General features: G+C 41.6%; 1 protein-coding gene across 9 annotated transcripts in view; it reads right to left on the bottom strand.

Moving 5' to 3' along the window:
* Window positions 1-20,519, bottom strand: part of TAFA4 (TAFA chemokine like family member 4) — a 103,040-nt gene that overhangs the window by 61,795 nt on the left and 20,726 nt on the right. For 3 of the 9 annotated variants that reach the window (XM_054076490.1, XM_054076495.1, XM_054076489.1), the window contains exon 1: window positions 2,936-3,064. The exons of 1 other annotated variant lie outside the window; for it this stretch is intronic. In XM_054076490.1, coding sequence (XP_053932465.1) covers window positions 2,936-2,957 — 22 coding nt within the window. In that variant the 5' untranslated portion in view covers window positions 2,958-3,064. Of the gene's footprint in view, window positions 1-2,935; window positions 3,065-4,891; window positions 5,253-5,847; window positions 5,960-18,238; window positions 18,673-20,519 lie in introns of those variants that run through there. 5 more of the 9 variants (XM_054076491.1, XM_054076494.1, XM_054076496.1 and 2 more) reach the window with 5 other exon arrangements.

Raw genomic sequence — 20,519 nt, 5'->3', positions numbered from 1 at the left:
CCACTCTATTCCCAAATGACCTTCCAGAAGCAGAGTAGTACTCACATAAAGCAGGCAACACAGTAAAAAGTGTGGAAAGAAACGTCTTTGAAGGAAATCTCTTCAGCAGGACGTTTGAGACAAGGCAAATAAGCATTTTCCCTTACTGCAAAATCTGCCTGCCAGGTAGCAAAGCAGTAAAGTTGTTGCATAGATTATCTCGAGCAGTGAGACATTGTTTTCTATACCCTGACTTGATGGAGGAATTTCATTTTTCCCATGGAGGGAAAAGATAATTAACCCAGTAGCTACAGAGCAGGTCATACACCTTTCTTCCCACTCACCAGGGCCCCAGGTGAGCTGGTAGGTTATTTTGCAGGCATCACTTGGGGAAGGGAAGCAGTGAAGGAAGGAGGGGATGTCAGTTTGTGCCTCTGGATAATGCACTGGGAGGTCACAGACATAATCTGGGTGTCTTGTGGCCAGCCCAGGGCTCACATGCAAGAAATTGATGATCACTGACTACGGGTGACCATTTAAATTAAGAACAAGAGGCAATCCTGAGGTAATAACATTAAAAGTAAGAGTCTCAGCAAGTGTGAGCAGTAACGAAAGGTTGCAGCAGCTGTGTTAGTTTAATTGAGAAAAGAGTTTATTGGCGACATACTAACTGTCTCCTTGGAGAAGTTTGCTTTAAAGAAGAGTGAGATTTAAAGAAGTGGTTCTCTGCAGCTCCTGCAAATAGCATAAAAATAAATCAAGCATCCTGTAAAGATAATTTGGTGGGTGCATGAGGAGAAACTTAGTCTAAGTGTGGGAAACTAGCAGTACAAGCTGCTTTAAAAAACTCATGGAGCCTGCTTTGATGGATTTCTTTTTAAATTGGTTGAACACCTATGGGATGATCAAGGCTCCCTTTTCCATCAATAGGGTTGGATCACATGTGGCCCTGTTACAGACCCTGAGCAGACATCTCCCTTATGCCTTGGAGCACAAAAAGCCCTGGAATATAATTGCAAGGTAAATAGTCGCTGTTCACAGTGTCTTCCTTGGTAGCCCAGCCGCAGACAGTCATCAAATCAGAGGTTAGTGGAGGAAAATTGTGGCAGAAAGAAACTAAAAATTCCTCCTATGCGTATTGATTTCTTTTGTGCAGACAGAGTCAGATGGTGTTAAATTTAGATATCTTTCTGGTGGTTCTTGAGGGTCTTTGTGCAACCAAATTTGGTTCTGTCTGATTCTACTGCATTAGAATACTATATTGTATTATTATTTCCTGAAGCATCTCATTCAGAGTAAATAGCTACAGCATGTCCACTCATGCTTCCCTGATGATGCCTGCAACTGGATCTGTCCATTTCTGTGTCATCTACATAATCTGGTCTCTGCTTTTGTTTCAATTTATAAAACAATCCAAGAGGAAAGGAAAGAATAGCTTGTTTTGCTTTTAGAACACAAATATGCTTTATGAGCAGTGGAAGCACAGTGGCTGACAAAGAATCCCGACTATTTGGGTATATGGGATAATTGTTCCACTTGGGACTCATTAGCTAATTATTGAAAGATTCTAAGGAAAAACATTTCATAAATACAGAACTAAATTTCCAGAAGTGTAATTATGGGCTGAATGCACATTTTTGACACCTGTGTTATCAACTACACAAGCTCATAGCAAAATATCTTGTGGTGTACTCTCTCTGTTCTCTGTCAGTCTTGGGGTACTATGTAGGATAACTAACAGCAGATTGAAAGGTAACATTTTTTATATTCCCACATTTGTACAAAGATAACACAGCTAGTTTGAGATTGGTTGAAAATTCTCCCCTGGCATATAGAATCTCTTGTGACAATAGTGAAAAGCAAAACTTGCACAGAAGGAGAGACATACAAGCCAAAGAGCTATAACCCAGCTTCTTAATCTTTTTTTGTCACTTGACTTCCATGCTATGGGACAAGGTTTTTAGTCAGTGTTAGAAAACAGTGTTTGCTTATTGGAACCTGCTCCTCAAGTTATTTTTAAAAATAAAACATTGCTTTGCTGAATAGGAAAATTTCAGAACTGGGTTTCTGTCCCATCAGCTCAGGAACTGTTACTTCATTTTCTGTTATTGAATGATAGAGACAAAATATTGCTAATAAGCTAGTAAGGCATGAAGACTTGCAGTTCGGTCAATAAAAAAATTATACTTTAAAGGAGAAACCAAGCTCAAAGCTGCATTTGTTTTTCTATGGTTTAGCAACATCATGCTGGATGGAAGCACTGACCATCACACAGAGGACACTCACGCTGTACACAGCACTGTCTGAACTGATGGCACAGGTCTTGATTCCCGAACTCTAATCTCTGCTCAACATTGTACCATAGAGAAGTATCTGTTTCTCTTGGAGCTAACTAAAGCACCACAGTCCCAGTATGGGCATGGCTCAGCTAGGTTTAGCTGTCATCAAGTTTGAGAAGCTTAGGTGAGGCTGTAGCTGTACGCTGTTCATATTGTGCTTTTCAGGTAGCTGGAGTCGCATAAGGTTTTCTAATTCCTGACAGCAGCCTACTAACAAGTCAGGAAGAAAAATGAGCAAATAGGTGTATCTGTTAATTATCTCCTGAGCCATTGGCCCTGTGGCCCTGGAATCAATATTCCACTGCCAGAAGAAAAAGCAAATTTTAAAAGTGGACAGATCTCAAAAAGATGCATCATTGGTAATGTGTAAGCAGCATGCCTGAGCTCGTTTAGTTGCCCTGGCAGATCACTGACATGTACGTGAAGTGACTCTACCTCTCCCCTGCAGGCCCTGGTCTTTCTCCTTGTAACCAGAAAAAAATCCATATTCCAATGTGAATACATAAGGTAACACGATCTCTCATTGTTTTTGTTGTTGTTTCTAGCAGTATGAGTTTCTGCATGCCCCAATGCAAGAGACTTTCAGAAGTTTCATAATTTATATTTTGCCTCCTCACCTCCAGAAGGGAATACCTTCATGTTTTTCTTTTCCAGCCCAATCCTTCAGGCCTTCATCCCTGTCTCTTCTCAGGCTCCTCTGTTTCTTCTTTGCATAGTATCTCTCCTTGCCTCCTTTGTGAAGTTCACTTGGTTGGCAGCAGCATGTGTGCAGGCACGGAGAGAACAGTTGGCAGGCAGAGAAAGAGACACCACCTTGGTTAGGTAGTGATCAACAGCGGAAAAAGGTCTCCCCGTTCAGAGCAGGTTAATCATTTGATGGCTGCAGGTTTCATCCCTTCTCAGGCATGAGGAAGCGAGCTAGAGTTCTGGCTTCTGTTGCAGTGAAAAAGGAGCAAACCCCGAAAGGTGCTGAGGGAAGGAGAATAGTCCTACACTCCTTCCCATTGCTGCACAGATCATCAGCAGCCACAGCAAGATGATAGCTGTACTTTAGAAATGGTAAGAGAAGGTGTTAGCACAGTAGTTCCCCCTTCAAGCACCTGAACTCTCAGAGGGTGCTCCTTCCAGCACCTGTCACAGCTGAAGTGACAACATGTGTCTGTACAGGGGGCTCAGTCAGTTATTCTGCCTGAAGTAAGACCACAGCTAGACTTTGACTGAGCAACAGCATGTCCTCTCCATGGCTAAAGCTAGAAACTTTTTTCTTTATTTTTTTGTTTTGTTTTTAATGAATTTTCTTTTACAACAAAGCTCAGAGAAGGCTGAATTTTAGGCTCTCATTTCCCACTCCGCCAAGGCTGGATTTTTACTTTTCTATTGCCCCTTCAGTCATGCATGAGCCATTTAATGATCACGTAACTATGTGCGTGATTGATGGGAGGTGCTGGAGGGAGGTTAAGTGGCGTAATCTTGATTATGCCTTGAAATGCTCTGGGTTGGAAATGAAGAATAAGATCCCCTCACTTTCCCTGCATCACTTGAAGGCAATTATTGTTGCCTCAAAGATGTAAGATCTGTTGAAAGTAATAAATTGTTGATTGTTTGCTTATTTTCAGGGTAGACAACAATCAGCTTTTAATCAGCTTTCCATCACTGCTAGAGAACTATTAACTCTCTTAAAAATAATTAGAAAATACAAAAGAAAAATCTCCAATTATTTTTATCCAGGTAACTGGGACTTTAAGAAAAAACATCTCAAGATTCACAGAAACAAAGTTAGCTTGGAGGTACATTTAGTTCACCCCTGTAACGATGAGATATTGTTTGCCAGAAAGGTCAGGAAACAAAACATGAAAAAATGAACCACGAAGCCTGCCACAGATTGTGACCCACCAAGCTGAGTGACAGTTGACTCATACACCTTGTCACAGCCAGAAATGCCCTGCTCCTCCCCCTTCCAGATATCTCTCTGAAGATGTTCTCCACCTCCTGTTTCCCAGAGCACTGTTCTTTTACAAGTCTCCAGCTGTAGTCCTATAGTGGCGGTTTCCCCTTACCTCCTGCAAAGATTATTTCCCTGCAGTCATGCTCACAATGGCAGAGCTAAAGAAAACAACTGCCAGTTCTCTTTCTGTGGGTTGTACTTTCTGGTGTTATGGATATTGGCATCTGCGTAGGAACCAGTATTTTAAGCCACCTTGGGTGGATGCTTATGAACTTTTTTTTTATTTTTAAGGAAACAGATTTCAAGAGTCTTTCATTTCTCTGATCTCTGACTATTCATGGAATCTTGTCTTTCAGACCCCACAATACACATTTTTTCCATTTCTGAGCAGGTGACTCGTGAATATTGTCCTGAGAAAAACAGGACTGAAACATAACTATAGCAAAGAGAGCAACTTCTGAATTTCAATCATATTAGAGTTAGCAACAGGTATGGAATGTCTCAACAGATACAGACTTTTGGTGATTTAAGATAAGCAACGCAACTAGACAGAGTTCCTCCATCTCACATATAACTTCCCAGTAACTTTCTCTGCCAATAATCCCATTAAAATACAGGCTCAACATACCTCCTTTACTTCCACTCCATTGCCACATACATCTTTACCAGCACGCTGGTCATAACTCAAATGCATGAGTGCTTTGCGAGATCCTGAAACAACTGCTGTTGCTCTGTTGTTGAATCACTGTTCAACAGATACTTGCCTTTCAGGGTGGTGACAAGACGATGTCCTATGTGTGCTGCTAAGGTGCAGTTAAGAGGCAAGAAGTCTGCGGTAAGAAGGCTGGAGGACAGACATGCTTTGTCATTATCCTGTTGCAGGGAACCTATCCTCTGAGCCAAGGAAGGATGCTCTTCTTGATGGCAGGCGCTAGTAAAATACAAGTGCTGACATCCAGTAAGAGTTAACTGAACCAAAATGTAATGGGCTGTAAAAAAACAGATCAGACTGGATTTTGGATTCTAAGGGGGGAGTAACTAAAGAGTATGTGAGGGGCTGAGCTAATTAAGTACTCCCCCATCAGGACTCCAGTGGCTGTGGGTTTTTATTTGGTTTTTTTTTCACTTGCCTATTGGAGATGAATTGTGATTCACTTTAAAAAAGGATTCTTCTCGTGAATCGATCAGTGTTAGACCCGTCTGACCTACTAGTGTCTCTTTAAAGATTGATGAACTGGAACACAAAAGTGAAACTCTCGCACTTTAACTGTTCCCATCTGAGTTTCCTGCACTGTGAGATACATTTTTAAAGAGGCCTATGGAGTGATTGCATCATTGATTCAAACTCTAAGGTTATTGCACAAAGCATTTATACAGCCTGGCAATAGGCGAGACAGCCACACAAAATGAAAGAAAGCCATTAGCAAAGACAGTCATAGGACTGTTTTAGATTAAAAATGCACTACATCTCAGGGACCACAGCAGGAATTTGTTAGGACTTTTACTTTAATAGAGGTCACTTATCAAATACAAAACAGCAACGCTAATTAACAAAAAAAAAAAATAGATGGAAAAATCACTTACTGTGTTTATATTATCCCTACTCCAAATGAAACCCCTTCCTTGAAGCAGACAACCATTTTGGCCAAGATGAGAGGCTGCAGGTAATCAAATCTTCACTCACCAGAGGGTACCACTGCATCCAAAGAGAAATATACAGAGTTTTAATTTAGAGCTGTGTCTTGTGCTGTTTCAGGCAAACCCCACCTGTTTTTTCATAGCTATCTACTGCCAGTTTGGTCTAGTATTTTCATTTTCAGCCAGGGATGAAGTCCTGCCCACCTCTACCCTCCCTTAAAATTCACAGACAATTGTCAAAACTCCCTTCAGTGCTCACAGATACTGTTTGGTGAGCACTCAAAGGACATTTTTGAGACAGTGGAACCATCCTTATTTTACTCTCCTGGTCATTTTTGTTTTTCTAAGCTTATGGCTTTGGCCAAATAGAATAAATGCTTGGGTATTTATCTGTTCAGTTTCATTCAGACTCTGCAATTTTGAGGAGGTATTTGTGAGTATGAATTGGTCTATAGAATCTGTATGGCAGGAATACAGCATAACTTGCTTGGTATACTGACACTACTGCACAAAACAGAATAAATGTCAGTTGGAGGGTGTGGTTTACCATTTTTAATTATTGTTACGCTCCAGTCAAAACAGTTGGCTTCTTAAACTATGGTTTTCTCCTTTTTAACTTAACTGTTCAATTGTAGAGGAATTCCTAATTATTTCTCAGCTTGCAATAGCACCATCCAACTTGTTACCTGAGAATAGCAGTAGTGCATAAATAATCTATTGCCTTTTTAACCTGAAGGTCTCAGTATCTAGTCTTCAAGAATATGAAAGATTTCTAATTTAATAATGGAATATTCCTGTCATAGTCACCCTAACTGGAAAGTATTACTTTCTGAAGCTTCCTGTTCTCCATTTAGGAGCATTTAAGGTTAAATAGATCATTCAACAGCAGTGTGTCCTCTTCCAGCAGAAACACAGAAGTGCAGGGAGATATCAAGAGCAGGCTGGAGTTGCATAAAGAACCAAGATCTGTATGCTATTTGCCAGCATTCAGGCTAGGAACGCGAGTGTTGCACTGAGGAGATAGGAGGCTGGGGTTTAGAATCATAGAATGGTTTGAGTTGGAAGGGACCTTAAAGATTATCCAGTTCCAACTCCCCTGCCAGGGGCAGGGACACCTCCCACCAGACCAGGTTGCTCAAAGCCCCATCCAACCTGGCCTTGAACATTTCCAGGGATGGGACAGCCACCTCTTCTCTGCGCAACCTGTGCCAGTGCCTCACAACCCTCATTGTGAAGAATTTCCTCCTTATGTACGGTCTAAATATTCACCTTTCTGATTTATAGCCATTGCCCCTAGTCCTATCACTTCATGCCTTTCTAAAACGTCCGTCCCCAGCTTTCTTGTAGCCCCTTCAGGTACTGAAGAATTGTCATTGTTGCCCTGTGCTTGGATCTATGCTAAGTTAGCAGAGTTCTCTAAATATGGTGCTCACGCCTGGCTTAAGCTGCATTGCAACAGGCAAGACACAGCTCTAGGTTGACTAGGAGCCCTTGGAGCTTTCATCCACCAGAGACCTCTGGCCCACCTGTCTCCTGAGACTCATGTCCTAAAGTGGAGAACCACAGCCATATGCTGTCTATGTGTTGTACAGTGTTGAGTAAAAATGCTTCAGATCGAAAGCCAAAATCCAGAGGCGGCTCCCCTGGCACGGAACACCAGTAGCAGCATCTCTGCTGTGACTGGGTAAGTTTCAGCTGAATTCGCACAAAGAGCAGGATTTTTTTTAAACATCTCTAAGAAAGATCTGCTGAGCACTATGTAATAAAAATAAAGACAGAACACACTTGACAGGTTTGCAGTTAATTTTCCTTGGCTCTTATTTACATCTTTGATCCTGGCAGTCTTCCTCTTCTGGATGAGAAACACTGGCTCCCATTTGTTTTTCCTAGCACAGCAAAATCTATAACATGGCAGGTGTTTGCTACACATTTCATTGATACAATATCATGTTTAATCAAAAACTGAAGAAAGACAAAATTAATAAAACAAATTAGAGCATGAGGCACCAGTCTAGCCTCGACACTTCACAGTTTGGCAGGGTGTTGCTGGGTAGAACCTCAAAGAGTAAAATTCATCTGCCTGCATCACATACTGTATTGTCAAACTGACCCATGAAAGCTCTACAGAGATACCCTAACAGACCCTCTGCTCATGTCCCATCTACTAAAGAATCTTCCGCAGGGTTTTGGTAGTCTCTCTCATGACCTCTCCTATTATAAGTGTAGCCTCCTTACAACATACCCCTCTTTCCAATCACCCAGCTGAACTACTTCAAACAGGACGGCCATAAATCTAGCATTAGGAGAAGGCAAAGTCTGAAAATCTTTGTGGACCAGCTGTTGTCATACCCTAGAAAGCTAACGGAAATGCCTAGAAAAGATCAGAATAACTAACTTTCAAAACAACCTTTTGACAATGCATTTGCAACAGAAGAGCAGTGACCCAAAGACCTGAAGCAGAAGCTCAGCCATGCTTGTCAAATGATGTATTTGTAGCTGCACTGAGATTTGAGAATACATTACGAAAAACAGGCTCCTGAAGCCTGAAAACCAGCATGACTTGGGAGTCAGAATTTAAGCATAAGAATTGTGAAAGGCTTATTCAAAGCACAGTACTACACACAACTGTTCCCACCGGGCAATCCACCAGTGGAACTTGTGTGGGTGCTTGCTACTCATTACATGAGGCAAAAAAAAAGAAAAGAATAAGAAGTTTCTGACACAGAGCAGCCCTTCCTACAGAATACCGTTTATCTCTGCCTTTAATATGATCCACTACCATGTCTTAATACAGCAGCTCCTCTTAACAGCTCCTCCCCTGTACCTTGTACTCTGACGAGAGCTACGCGACATCAAAAACAGCACCGGATGAAAGACAGCAGCTCCGAGATTCCCATTTCATAGTGCATAATTTGTAAAGCTAGTCAAAAAATAGCAAGCAATTTAGCCTGGAATTTTGCCAGCTCTGATACTTATAACACATATGATCAAAGAGCAGAATTTGCCAGTCACTGGAAAAACAATCAGCTCATAACCTGACTTCCACCACGGAAGACAAAGCCAGTAAACATTTCTATTGATCGGAGTGGAACTATTTTCATCAGGCTACACTGTACTGGACATGAAACATCTGCAGAGTCAAGGCTTACCTAAGCCGAAGCTGGGGCATGCAGTTCTAAGAATTTATCATTCCCAATACATAAGCAATTTACAGAAGAATAAGCAACTGAACAGACTATGAAATCGAACTGAAAATTAAAGAAAAGGGTATCATAAATGTTTTTATGTAATACTCCAGGTTACATTACAGCATATCGACATATGCAACAAATTAAAACAGCTAATTCGTCTTCCTACCTTCCACTGATAATTTTTAATTAAGTCACTTATCTTTATCTACATATTTAAGAATGTATATCTTTCATTATTCATCTCTTAAAGAAAATCAATGTTGTCCTGATTTGCTACAGCTCAAACAAGCAAGCAGTATTAGCTAAGATAAGACAACCTACTAGAAAAATAATTCATTAACTTTATTAACAAGCCGTAAGGAAATGTTATTGAGCGTTTTCACGCATCTAGAAGTCTGAATTATGAACCAGAAGCTTAATGGTGTTCAGTATGACTAAAATACACATAATAGATTTTAAATAGAGAAGGAAAAGGCAGAAAACTATTAAAAACTATTAGAAAAGTTCAATGAAATGTTGTAGAGTTCATTCCTAATACTGAAATGTCCTATAAAAACCACTGTGAAAAGCTTCGCAGTTCATAATGAATTAAAATAACTAGTCGGTAGCACTGGTTTAGATGCGAGTGTCTAAATGCCCATCCACTACACAGTTTTGAAATATTTGCACATCAAAACAGACTCCAGCTTCACACTTGGGATTCTAAAGCTTTATAAAAGACACCATATAAAGAGTAAACTTTGAATCTCAGTTTCTTGAGGAAGCAGAATTTTTCTAGTCATCTTAAGTGTCCTTTTCTTCTCAGGGTGACCTTAACTTTCAGGTTTGTAAAATGGTTTCCTCTTGTGTTCAATCCTACTGTGTAATAAATTTTAAAAATGACTATTTATCTTCTTTAATATATTAGTCATATGGAGCAGGAGAAGCCTCTGTGGGAATTTTTGCTATCGAGTTTGCTCAAGCTTAAGTCAATGCTGATTTAGAAAATATAACTTACATTTAGTAACAAACAGTCATGAATATTTTTATTGGAATAACATCTTTCTATTCTCCTCCAGCAGGGTGTTTAGTTTATCTGTTGCAATACCGTATATCGGTGTATATTTACAGTGACCGAGCCAATTTGAAAGTAATGCTTTTATGTTGCCCATCTTATTACATTTTTACAAGCCTGAATCACTAGCATTTGGAAAACAAATAGATCTGATGGCTCTGAAAAGCATAAATGAAATGCAAATTAACCAGGTAGGTATCAGTTATATTTATTTCTGAAATGTGAGAATCGGTGCATTGCTCAAAAACTGCCTCTTGCAAAAGTTATATTTAAGCAAGCCTAAATATTTTTAGATTTTGCCTTGCTAATCATGACCTCAGCTGCTTGCACCATGTAATGACAATAATGAATAAACATGCTGTGCTTATGAAGAACTAGAACCTAACAAGCTGATCAATTGTTAATTCTATAAAGTGACTAAAACGTGTCTCTACTATCAATAAGTAAATCAGCTCCTATTTGTGGGACTAATGCACCCTGTACATATCCTCCAGCTATCCTGCCCTTCTCTATAATAATGTAATTATCAGTTTGGTCGTATTTAAGTACAACCTGAACAGGATTTGATATTATTTTTGTCTTCAGAGTGGAAAAACAGAAGGAAAAATTGCTAGGATATTTAAAGAAACAAACTACATTTCTTTGGAGGATGCAGATTAGCCATTTGCCCTCCAATTTGTTATATATAATTATTCATTTGAAAACTGATTATTTTACAGTGTTAGTATTATTCTTAAATCTTACAGACTGTTACCAGACAGACATTTCAGAGAAGGCAGCCTTTTTAGTAGTAAAACCCTCTTGCTCTAAGCCTCTGTAACAAAGAATTTAAACAAAAGACAACAATGCTTATTAACCATAACAGAAGATGTTACTACTGTAGAAAAAGGCATTTAAAACAAGATCAGTGTAACTTTATTCAGTTTTTATTTTTCCTCTTAGAGGAGGAAAACACTGAAGGTGTATCAAGCTTTCAGCCACAATACAATTATGTATATTCCAAATATGCGAATTACAAATAGCTGCTAGCCTCCACTACATTTCCAAACAAGATCTAATAGTAATAGTTTATTCATTGCTAAAGATTCTGTTCAAGAAGAAGAATGTGTAACACATGCAAAAACCAAGAGTTTGCTGCAAATATCTGATTTCCTTCTCATTCCTACAGGCATCTGCTGAGATGCTGGGGTGCAACTGGAGAGCAAGCATAACCTAAAGCATCTTGCAGGTGAATGAGACACACTGGCAGAGCAAGGAACTGTAGTTAAAGTTGTTGCGCCCTTTTCAGAGTTATAAACACTCATTATTCCTAAAGGTTTAAGGCTTCTTTGTTTATTCTATTGTTAAACCTAAATATATATCACAAAAATACATTAGAAACATCTACAGGAAGGAAATGTTCTGGGGGGAAATGCTATCAATTGTGTGGATAAGTTCGATACCAATTAATTTCCAACACTTAACAAACCAAACAAACCTATTCATTTCTCAGGTGGAAGGTTACACTAATTCTACCAGAAACTGCCCCGCTTCACCTCGGATCCATCCCTCCATGTCAATTTGTTGTAGTATAGGAAAGAGAATCCTTTTTACCCAATACTCTCTTAGATCAAGAGAATCAGTGGAGGTTTTTAAAAGCAACTTCTTCTAACAAAATGTTGTTCTTCTAATGGTCTCTGATCAGAAACAGATGTGTAATTAAACAAAAGCAGAATGAATCATTTTAGCAGAAGCAGACCAAAAATAGGGGGATAATTTAGTAGTAAAATAGTTATTTTGCTTCTTCCCTCTTCAGCCCCAGTTAAGCCTACGCACCCTATAACTGGTAAATATTTCTACAGTTTAACTGTTACCCCAGTAGTACCTTCGAGCTAAACAAGGCAGTGTCAACTACTCTCTTATATTCTTCCAAATAATGGATATTTACTCAAAGGTTCTGAGAGACTGCTTAACTTAGTAACATTACAGGAATACATGCATATGACAATCTTTCTATATTCCACAAAAGTACTAAACCTTTTTTTCAGATTCAATGGCCTATTTTATGTGCAAGACCACTCACTGCTGTTAACGTGTTTGGGGAAAATTTTATAGCACTTGACTTCTAACCACGGTGCTTCACAGTCATTAAACTGACAGCGCTCAGTGCTAATAGTAATGCAGTCAACACGAGCCCATCAGACAGTCAGGATCAGTCTTTTACAGCTACCTGTGTTCATGCTGGGCCAACTCCAGTGGAAGCAGTAAAACACTCACGAAGTGAGGCACAGCTGCGTACAAAGAGGAAAAGATTTAGCCTCTAATAACAATGCCAGCTGATCAATGTTAACTTCACTGGTTCGCTGCATCCCATTTTCCATGGGGAGGAAGAAGTGCTGTGGCCCCAGCGTTGGGCTTCAGGGCAGATCAGCCACAACAACCTTCTCTCTGCTCTGCTGTAGGAGTGTGCTCAATGATATTTCCCTTCCCCAAGTGCTCGACCAGGCACAACTCAGGGAGCGTTTCAGAGCAGTGCGAGGAGGCTCAGCCAGTTCTCCTCAGGAGCTCTCCTCAGGAGCTGATGCACGTCATTCATGGGTGGCAGTTGAAGAGTTGTGGGGCATCGCAAAATTTTCTTTCACACTCTTATTACTTTCTATAGGAACAGGGCAACAAGATAACCTGAATACAGACCTGGCATTGCCACAGTCCTCGGTAGTGGCCAGAAGAGGAGATAACAGCAAAGAGGAAGAGAGGTGACCCCTCCTCCCTTCCTAGCAATCCTGTCCACTGAGCATTTGCCAGTAATGGGAAGGAAACCAGCAAGGAGTGTGGGCTGCCTGAATGCAAAAGGGACCATCACCCACAACTCTAGCTTCTCTATTTCCTTTACAGAGTTACAGGGAACAGAGCATCACAAAGACTAATTTGAGTAGGGCATATTAACCCCACAGCTCGCATCCAAAAGCATACTTCCATTAAAGATCTCAACAATATCTGTCTTCCAGATTAAACAAAACCAGAAGTTTCATTTAGGAGTCAAAGTCAAATGAATTTTGCTAGGAAATTATAATATGGTTGCATTATATTCATTTCTGAAATAAAGCATTTCTTTTCTTGTCTGCAACATTACTAGCATGTCACAGTGGCTTAAATTAAAAAAGAAACATTTATTTCATCACCCTGATATCAGCTCACTGCAATATAACATTTTTGAAACAGGAAAATATCACAGCTTCGCGTCATAAATTCAGTAGTGCAACAAGATAAATTCTTCCTATTAATGTAAACCAGTGTACTTCACAATATATCTACATCTGCGGTGCACTCCTATTTGCTGATCAGACTATCATAAACACATAATTCTCATTGAAGAATGGTAACTACGTTCTCTAAACTGAAACAGCCACAGCCTGGTCCTTCAAAGAGATTCACTCATGCAGGGATGTTTCGGCTTGAAGATGACAACGTAAAATACCATTGTCCCCATAACTAGAGTCTAAATAATACAGCAAATGACATCAAAGTACAGTTACTCCTTAATTATACATGCACAGAAAGTATGCTGGAATCTTTATGAACTTGCAATGTACATTAAGCCTGGGGATGCACATATGAAAGCCTGGGTAACCTATCAATTAAGAATTTTCAGATTTCTCACTGAATACCTGAGGTGACACTGAAATGACTCAAAAAACAGAAGCTCATTTAATTTTGCTGAAAAGAAAAATCGTTAACCATTCAATGCTGCTTATAACAACTAAAAGTTTCTCCTTTTCCCCATTACACTGAGATTAAAGCTCTGCAACCTGCATCGAATAGGCATTTGGCACACAGTTCAAGAAATACAAATACATTAATACACTGAATTACACAAATATGGACCTGAGATTAGCCATTTGTTTTAAAAAGCTAAAAGAACTTGTATTAACTGGTTTACCCATGCCTAGACATGTGTCAGGTGCTTCTGATTTAGTTAGCAGTTTCTTGTATGCTAGAAAAAAGCCTACAAATTCTGAAGCATCAGAGTCCTGCTCTGTCCTTACAAGGGGTTAGTTGCTTCTGGAACCAGCAAGGTTAGGCTGACTCCAGTTATGCTGTATCCCTCGGTTCAGAAGGATGTAACGCACGACTAAGTCATGCTTTTCAAGTGACTGCCTGGAGAACAGAAAGGGACAAGAGATCTCCTTCGAGGGCTGGGAACTAAGTTCTTTAACCAGACTAGTAACACACCTGTTATTTTAAAGGAGGGAGTAGAGAACTTGTTACTGATGCTGTGCAGAGGGAAATATCTTTTGAGGAGAAAGGCCTGACCCCACCAGAGCTTTTATTCCACAGACGTTCCCTGTAAAGTGTAACTGAAATTGAAACACAACAGAAGGGGCAATAAAAACAACAGGTCACCTTCCAAGTCACAGACATACCTGTTACTACTTTCTTTCATCTGAACCTCACTCTGGCACAGTTGTACCAAGTTTGAGAAAATCAGTCTTTCAGCTCACAGCCTTTCCAAAATAATAGCTGAATTCCAAAATATAAAATAAAGCAAAACTGGTGAAATCCACAGTTCTTTGTTCCTCCTCACAAGCCTCTTCAGCATAGTAAAGAGGCTTCAGTGACACAGACCAATAGAAATCCCCACAGCTTGCAAGTATTCAGGATGCTTCGCCACTGCAAAGCAGCTCAGATGGCTCTGCCTCACCTCAGGTGAAAGTGTGCTGTGGTCTTCTGATCTGCAGGGTTGGCACTGACTTCAAAACAACCACTTGCATTATGGTTATCAAATTTTTCAAAGAGAAAAAGAGATGCTGAGGAGGTTCTCCTGCTAGACCTTGAGAGGGGGCAAGGAGTCCCAGGGCCATAAACTGTGAGAGGGAAACAAGGAAAATCCAATACCTTGGTTGAAAAGTATACATACAGGAGAGCTCTTTATTCTGAATATGCTTCCAAAATTCAAGAGAAAACAGTATTCTCAACTTTCCTCAGGAGGCTGAAACAAGGTTTAGCACTCCAAGGCATCTTGCCTCTCTATAGTCATATTGATAGTGAGTTAAAAGAATAAAAGTTTTGTCTTAGAGTGTTATTAAAGTTTGATATTCCAAATAAAACAATTTCTAGTATCCACATATTTAGATTTGGTTCTAGATTAAGAGCTCAGATTTTCATTGGCCAGCGCAGCATGGTGTCTTTGCAAGAATACAATGATTTCAAGATTGCACAAGAAACTTTTTTTTAGTTGAACCTGAGATTTAGAAATATTTTACTATTTAACTCTTAAAGGCACATTTTTTTTCTAACACTTGAGGAATACCAACTCCTGCCCTTTTCACTCAAAACCCAGTCCTTAACTGGGCAGCTTGCCTGAGAGAGGACAGCAGGTGTCGGCCTTAGATTAATAAAAGGTTGGCATGGGGAGAGCAGGAGCTGTTCCACACAAGTACCACCAACTGGTTGCCAATTCAGATTGAATCCAGAGAGATCACATCTGGAAGGCAATACCAGGTAACATCTGCACAGTGAGATGTGTGACCAAGAGAACTGGTGGATTTAATCTGGCTCTTATAAATTTATAATCTATATAAAAAATGAAGCCAATGGGAATCTTTTTATGCAATTTAGATCATATCCCAGAACTACCAGTGCTGGAGCAGCCTTCTAGGCATCTGAAGAAAGGGGCCATGGAATAAGTGGCATGGATCCAGACTACCTCTGCACTCTGGCAAGGCAGAAAGCTCTTCAGTATTGAACTGAAATCTATCATCAAGCCTCTTGTATCATTTTACCTGTGTTTTCTTCAATAATTAGGAGCTTTTAGCTGTGAGAGTACATCAAACCTGTACCTTCACAAGCACTGAAGATGCTCAGAAAAAAGATGGCAAAGATCAGTATGAAACTAGAAGGTAAAAAAAAAAAAAAATAAGGCATCTGGTACAGCATCATCTAAACATAAGATAGTAAGTAATAGCATTAAAAAAAAAATCTATTTCACACAGATGAAAATCATTACAGTTCTCTAGAGACCCTCTCTCTCTGCAGTAACCTATGTCATTTTCTAGCTAGTAAAAATGTGCCACAGGATATCAAAAGACGATAACATTTTTCTAATTTAAATATTCCCCTAATCCAATAATGGCTTGTTTACTGCTTTCTAATTTAAAGGTAATTCATTAGACGTATCCTGTCACATCTTCTTGGCATTGAAAGCGCAAGAACGATACACACCTCTGAGGCATGTCAGTTGTACTGCTAATATTCTATGTGTTTCCCTCAATATAAATGGCTATCGATACCATCACACTGATAAGGGAGTGCACAGGCGTACATACATATAAATTACAAACAAAAATAATAAGAGGACTTCAGGGATGAACTCTGAACCCCAAATTTTACATTTAAAACTAAGAACTCTAGCAAACAGAAAACGTTTAAGCTATCATAACTGATTTGTGTGCAAGTATTTGTGATAGTGACACAAGGGGTCTCACACAGACGGCGGGGAAGCCCCTAACTGACCTGTGGGGGCATGAATGACTCTCCTGCAAAACAACAAAGGTTAAGGAAACATCAGACAAAGAGGCAGCCTGAACTCAGAAACGCACATTTCTGGAGCCAGACCATGCTCGGCAACATCTGTTGTGATGCTGAAAAAGCTACCCCAAGACAGCTGAGTTTTCAAGCAACCCTACAGCAATGTAACAGGAACAGAGGCCAAGGGCTTCAAACCTGTTAGACTTTGGCAGCATGGAGGCACCGAGGTCCTGGGGTGAAGGCAAGAGCGCAACAGGAGCCATTAGCACAGCAGGGGAACAGGCACTTTCCTGCCTCGCCAGGTACAGCAGCATCCATCTGGTTGCACAATTTTCCTCCTTACTCCCCTGACACAGAGTCAGTGCCTACCTCCACGTGAGAAGCTCTACTCCAAGCAATAAGGAAGCAATTTGCTACAGGTAAATCCACAGTGTGCTCAAACACGTTGTTCAGGTGGCTTTCCTGCCACAAAGGCTGAAAAGTCTTCGGCTGTTTATATCCTGCCAGCAACCAGCTCATTTATATCATCTCTGTCTGTACCAGGGAACGAACATATCCATTTTCAACATTCTCTTCCAAAGAAGCGAAACCCGTCATCAACCAGACTAACCACACACATATGGCTATTTAATGAAGGATGCCTGTGCCAGAGGAGGGCACAAGACTGAGAAACACAATGAAACTGTGCTAGAAAACTCCTGTTTGTCAAAACTTGTGAAATTCCTTCACAGCAGGATCACCACAACAGTTTGGAAGAGAGTTTGGGTCAGTACATGTCCAAAACCATCACCTCATTGGCTGTTGATGATGTCATGCCCGTGCATTAATCCCCAGTGACTGCAGGTTTAACATCATACATATAACCACATCATCTACATAACGACAATGAACAAGAGTCTTAGAGGATATTGCTGGAGCAGGAAATAAAGCAACTTGTTGAAACAGAAGTGGCATCTCTATTTCCAGGTTTGTTTGGGTTTTTTTTGTCAAAGTGAAGTTAGTGGGATCAGGAAATAACACTTGGTCACTGAAAGGGGTGGGCATTGTTATAGCTCTATTTTAAAGAAAGTAAACCTTCAAGATCTCTCACTCAAAAAGGTAAAAGTGCCAGTGGTGAGAAACCAACTGATCTGGAAAATAAAAGTATTTCTGGAGCTATAAAACCAGTAGCCAAAGTTAAAAACATTTCTTAAAAGGAAAAAAAAAATTAAAAAGTAAGAGTGGTCTCTGCAAAGCAAGCGTGTCACTTTGCTAGTGACATCCTCATCACTAGAATGACTGTGGCAATACATGAAATACACACAGAGATATACATAGATACGTTTAACCGTAACACAAAGAGCAGAGGTGTTGCGGGCTGGCACTGCCCCGCTCACGCTCCCGAGCTTGCCCAGCCCGCAGGGTTCGCTCGAAAATGCCCATAACGCACGGGCTGCCCCGAGGCTGGGAGCCCCTCCGCTTCGGGAGCAGAGGAGTCAGCATTCCCCGCCGCCCTCCCGGCAGCCGCACTCCCAACGAGGAGCCGCAGCGCGGAGCCGGCGGTGCTGCTCCCCGCGCCAGCCCCGGCGCCCCGGGCACCGCTTACCTGCGCAGAGGCTGAGCTGAAGCGCCACGGAGGTGGCAGCACTCGTATCGGGAAGGGGAGGAATCCTCCTCGGGAGAGCTGGGAGCGCACCTGGATTCCAAGCGGCGAGGAGGATGCTCCGCACGGAGCCCCTCACGCAGCGGCGCCCAAAGTGGCTTCGGAGCTCCCCTCCCGCTCCTCCTCTTCAGAGACGGGGGAAGGGAGCAGAATGCTACGGCTTTTCTTTCTCTTCCACCTCCGCGGGGCTTCCTCCTCCCTCCCTTCGCCTCTCCCCTGGCTCCACGCTAAGTGCAGAGCTAAAACTGTCTGGGCAAAGTGCCCTCTCCTCCTCCCCTCGCTCCGGGCTGCGGGGGATGCTGCGGGGGATGAAGGCTGCGCTGCCTTCCGGAGGCAGAGCTGCACACCCTGCTCCTGCCCGGGCTTTTAACTGCCTGGCAGAGCCCTGACCTTATTTCAGCATCCGAGCGGCCGCTGCTCAGCCGAGGGAAGAGACAAGAGACGTTTCTTCAGCTCGCAGCCCAGCCGGAGTTCACAGCATCTTTTGGAGACAGCTGCAACTTGAGAAGGGTGCAGAGGGTCAGGGCCAGAAGCTCCCCCAGCATCTTACCCCATATCGGATCGCTGCTGCCCTGTGCTCTGCAGTCCTACAGGTTATCAATAAGTTATCACCTTTAGAAATTTAGTTTAAGTGGAAAAGCAAAAGAGGGTGTTCAAGGGCTACAAAGCCAGGGTCACACCGGCAGGCTTTCCACCAGCCACTGGGGAATAGATTCTGCTCTTGCTCTGCCACTGGCTTTCTGCACAACCTTTATTGCCTCACTTTACACCCTCAGTGTTTCCTGTAGCTCTGGTGCTTACTTAAACAGTGACGTCTAAATACGCGCTCCAGTGGGAGTCAGAAACATTGACATATCTATAAGTATTAGTCTCATTTCTGTGAGAGAGGGCAGAGGTGACCGTGGAGCTCAGTGCCATGCTAGGCTGATCTTGGCTACACACCCGAAATGCTGTTGTGATACAAGTCATCATCATCCTGGGCAAACATTCCTTCAACTGGAAGAACCACAGAAAACATGCCATGGGGAACAGGGCAGACTACTTTTATCACAGTTACTGATGTGGAATCGCATATTGCTTTTCAAGTTGTCCATGTGTAACTTTTCTAGTGCACATGTGAAAACCAGCAAAAATCTCAGTAGCTTTCACACCACAGTTCATTGTAAATTAATAATACAGTAGCAGACTCACATCTTGGATAAATTCATTTAGCCTGAAAGAAAGGGTCCAAATCCCTGCCTTTGCTCTCCCTCATCTCGTGTTAGCGTAGCTCAGCTATGCTCTTCTAATCAACAGGAGCTACGATACAGTTAAAATAGGAGGGAACAAGCCCACAGTCACACCTCTCCATCTCGTTCCTTATGTGTGGAGCTACCAACTTCTTGCCTACTGCCCCTGACACAACACCACAAGCCTTCACAAAGACTAGAAAAGGGGATAGAGAAAAGACAGGGAGGGAAAGGATCTTCAAGCTTGCACAAACAATTGTCAAAAGTCGGTCTGAGGAAAAGGAAAAGAAGTGTTCCAGGAGGAAAGGGAGAGATTTAAAGGACAAGAAACAAATCAGCAGGGAAAAGGTCTGCTCTTGCTGCCTGGGGAACAGCTGATTGAAAGCAGGGTAGCCAGGACATCAAACAGGCATTATGTAGGATCAACACCCACCCCAGTACGTGTGAATAGAGCAGTTCACCTGCCACGGGTGCACTTACAACAGGCTGCTGAGCTGCAGGAGACAAGAGTTCACTGCTCTCCCTGACCTGGTGTTATCCTGTGCTCACATTACCCTTCCAAACCATGCCTGCCTCAGGTCCCATCTCTTAGACTCAGTTTTCCCACCCAGAGAATGGAGACAGCCACATTTCTTGAGCAGGGCTGCTGTCAAAATGAATTAAGTGATGTCCAAAGAGTACTTTGAAATGCAGATGTTATGCTCACTAGTTTTAATGCCTCCAAAGCGGTCTCCAGATATCTCTAAATCCTCAAGATATCCCTGATCAATTCCTGTTTTACAGATGAGGAAGCTGAGCGGAGGGAGGGATGCTTGAGTTCATCTCTTTTAAGTCAGGTTCTGCGGGTCCCCCTGACCTTGCCATGGCTCAGGCTCCCAGTTGCCGATCCACAGTGACTGAGTCCCATCCAAAGACACATTTTGTTGGTGACAGACTAAGCATCATATACTCAATTACTAAGCCCCTATAAAGCCATTTCCTCTACCAAGTTAATG

Source organism: Cuculus canorus, chromosome 11 (assembly GCF_017976375.1).
Source record: "Cuculus canorus isolate bCucCan1 chromosome 11, bCucCan1.pri, whole genome shotgun sequence".
Classification (NCBI taxonomy): Eukaryota; Metazoa; Chordata; class Aves; order Cuculiformes; family Cuculidae; genus Cuculus; species Cuculus canorus.
The sequence above is the reverse complement of the archived record's forward strand: the minus strand, read 5'-3'. Positions and strand labels throughout refer to the sequence as shown.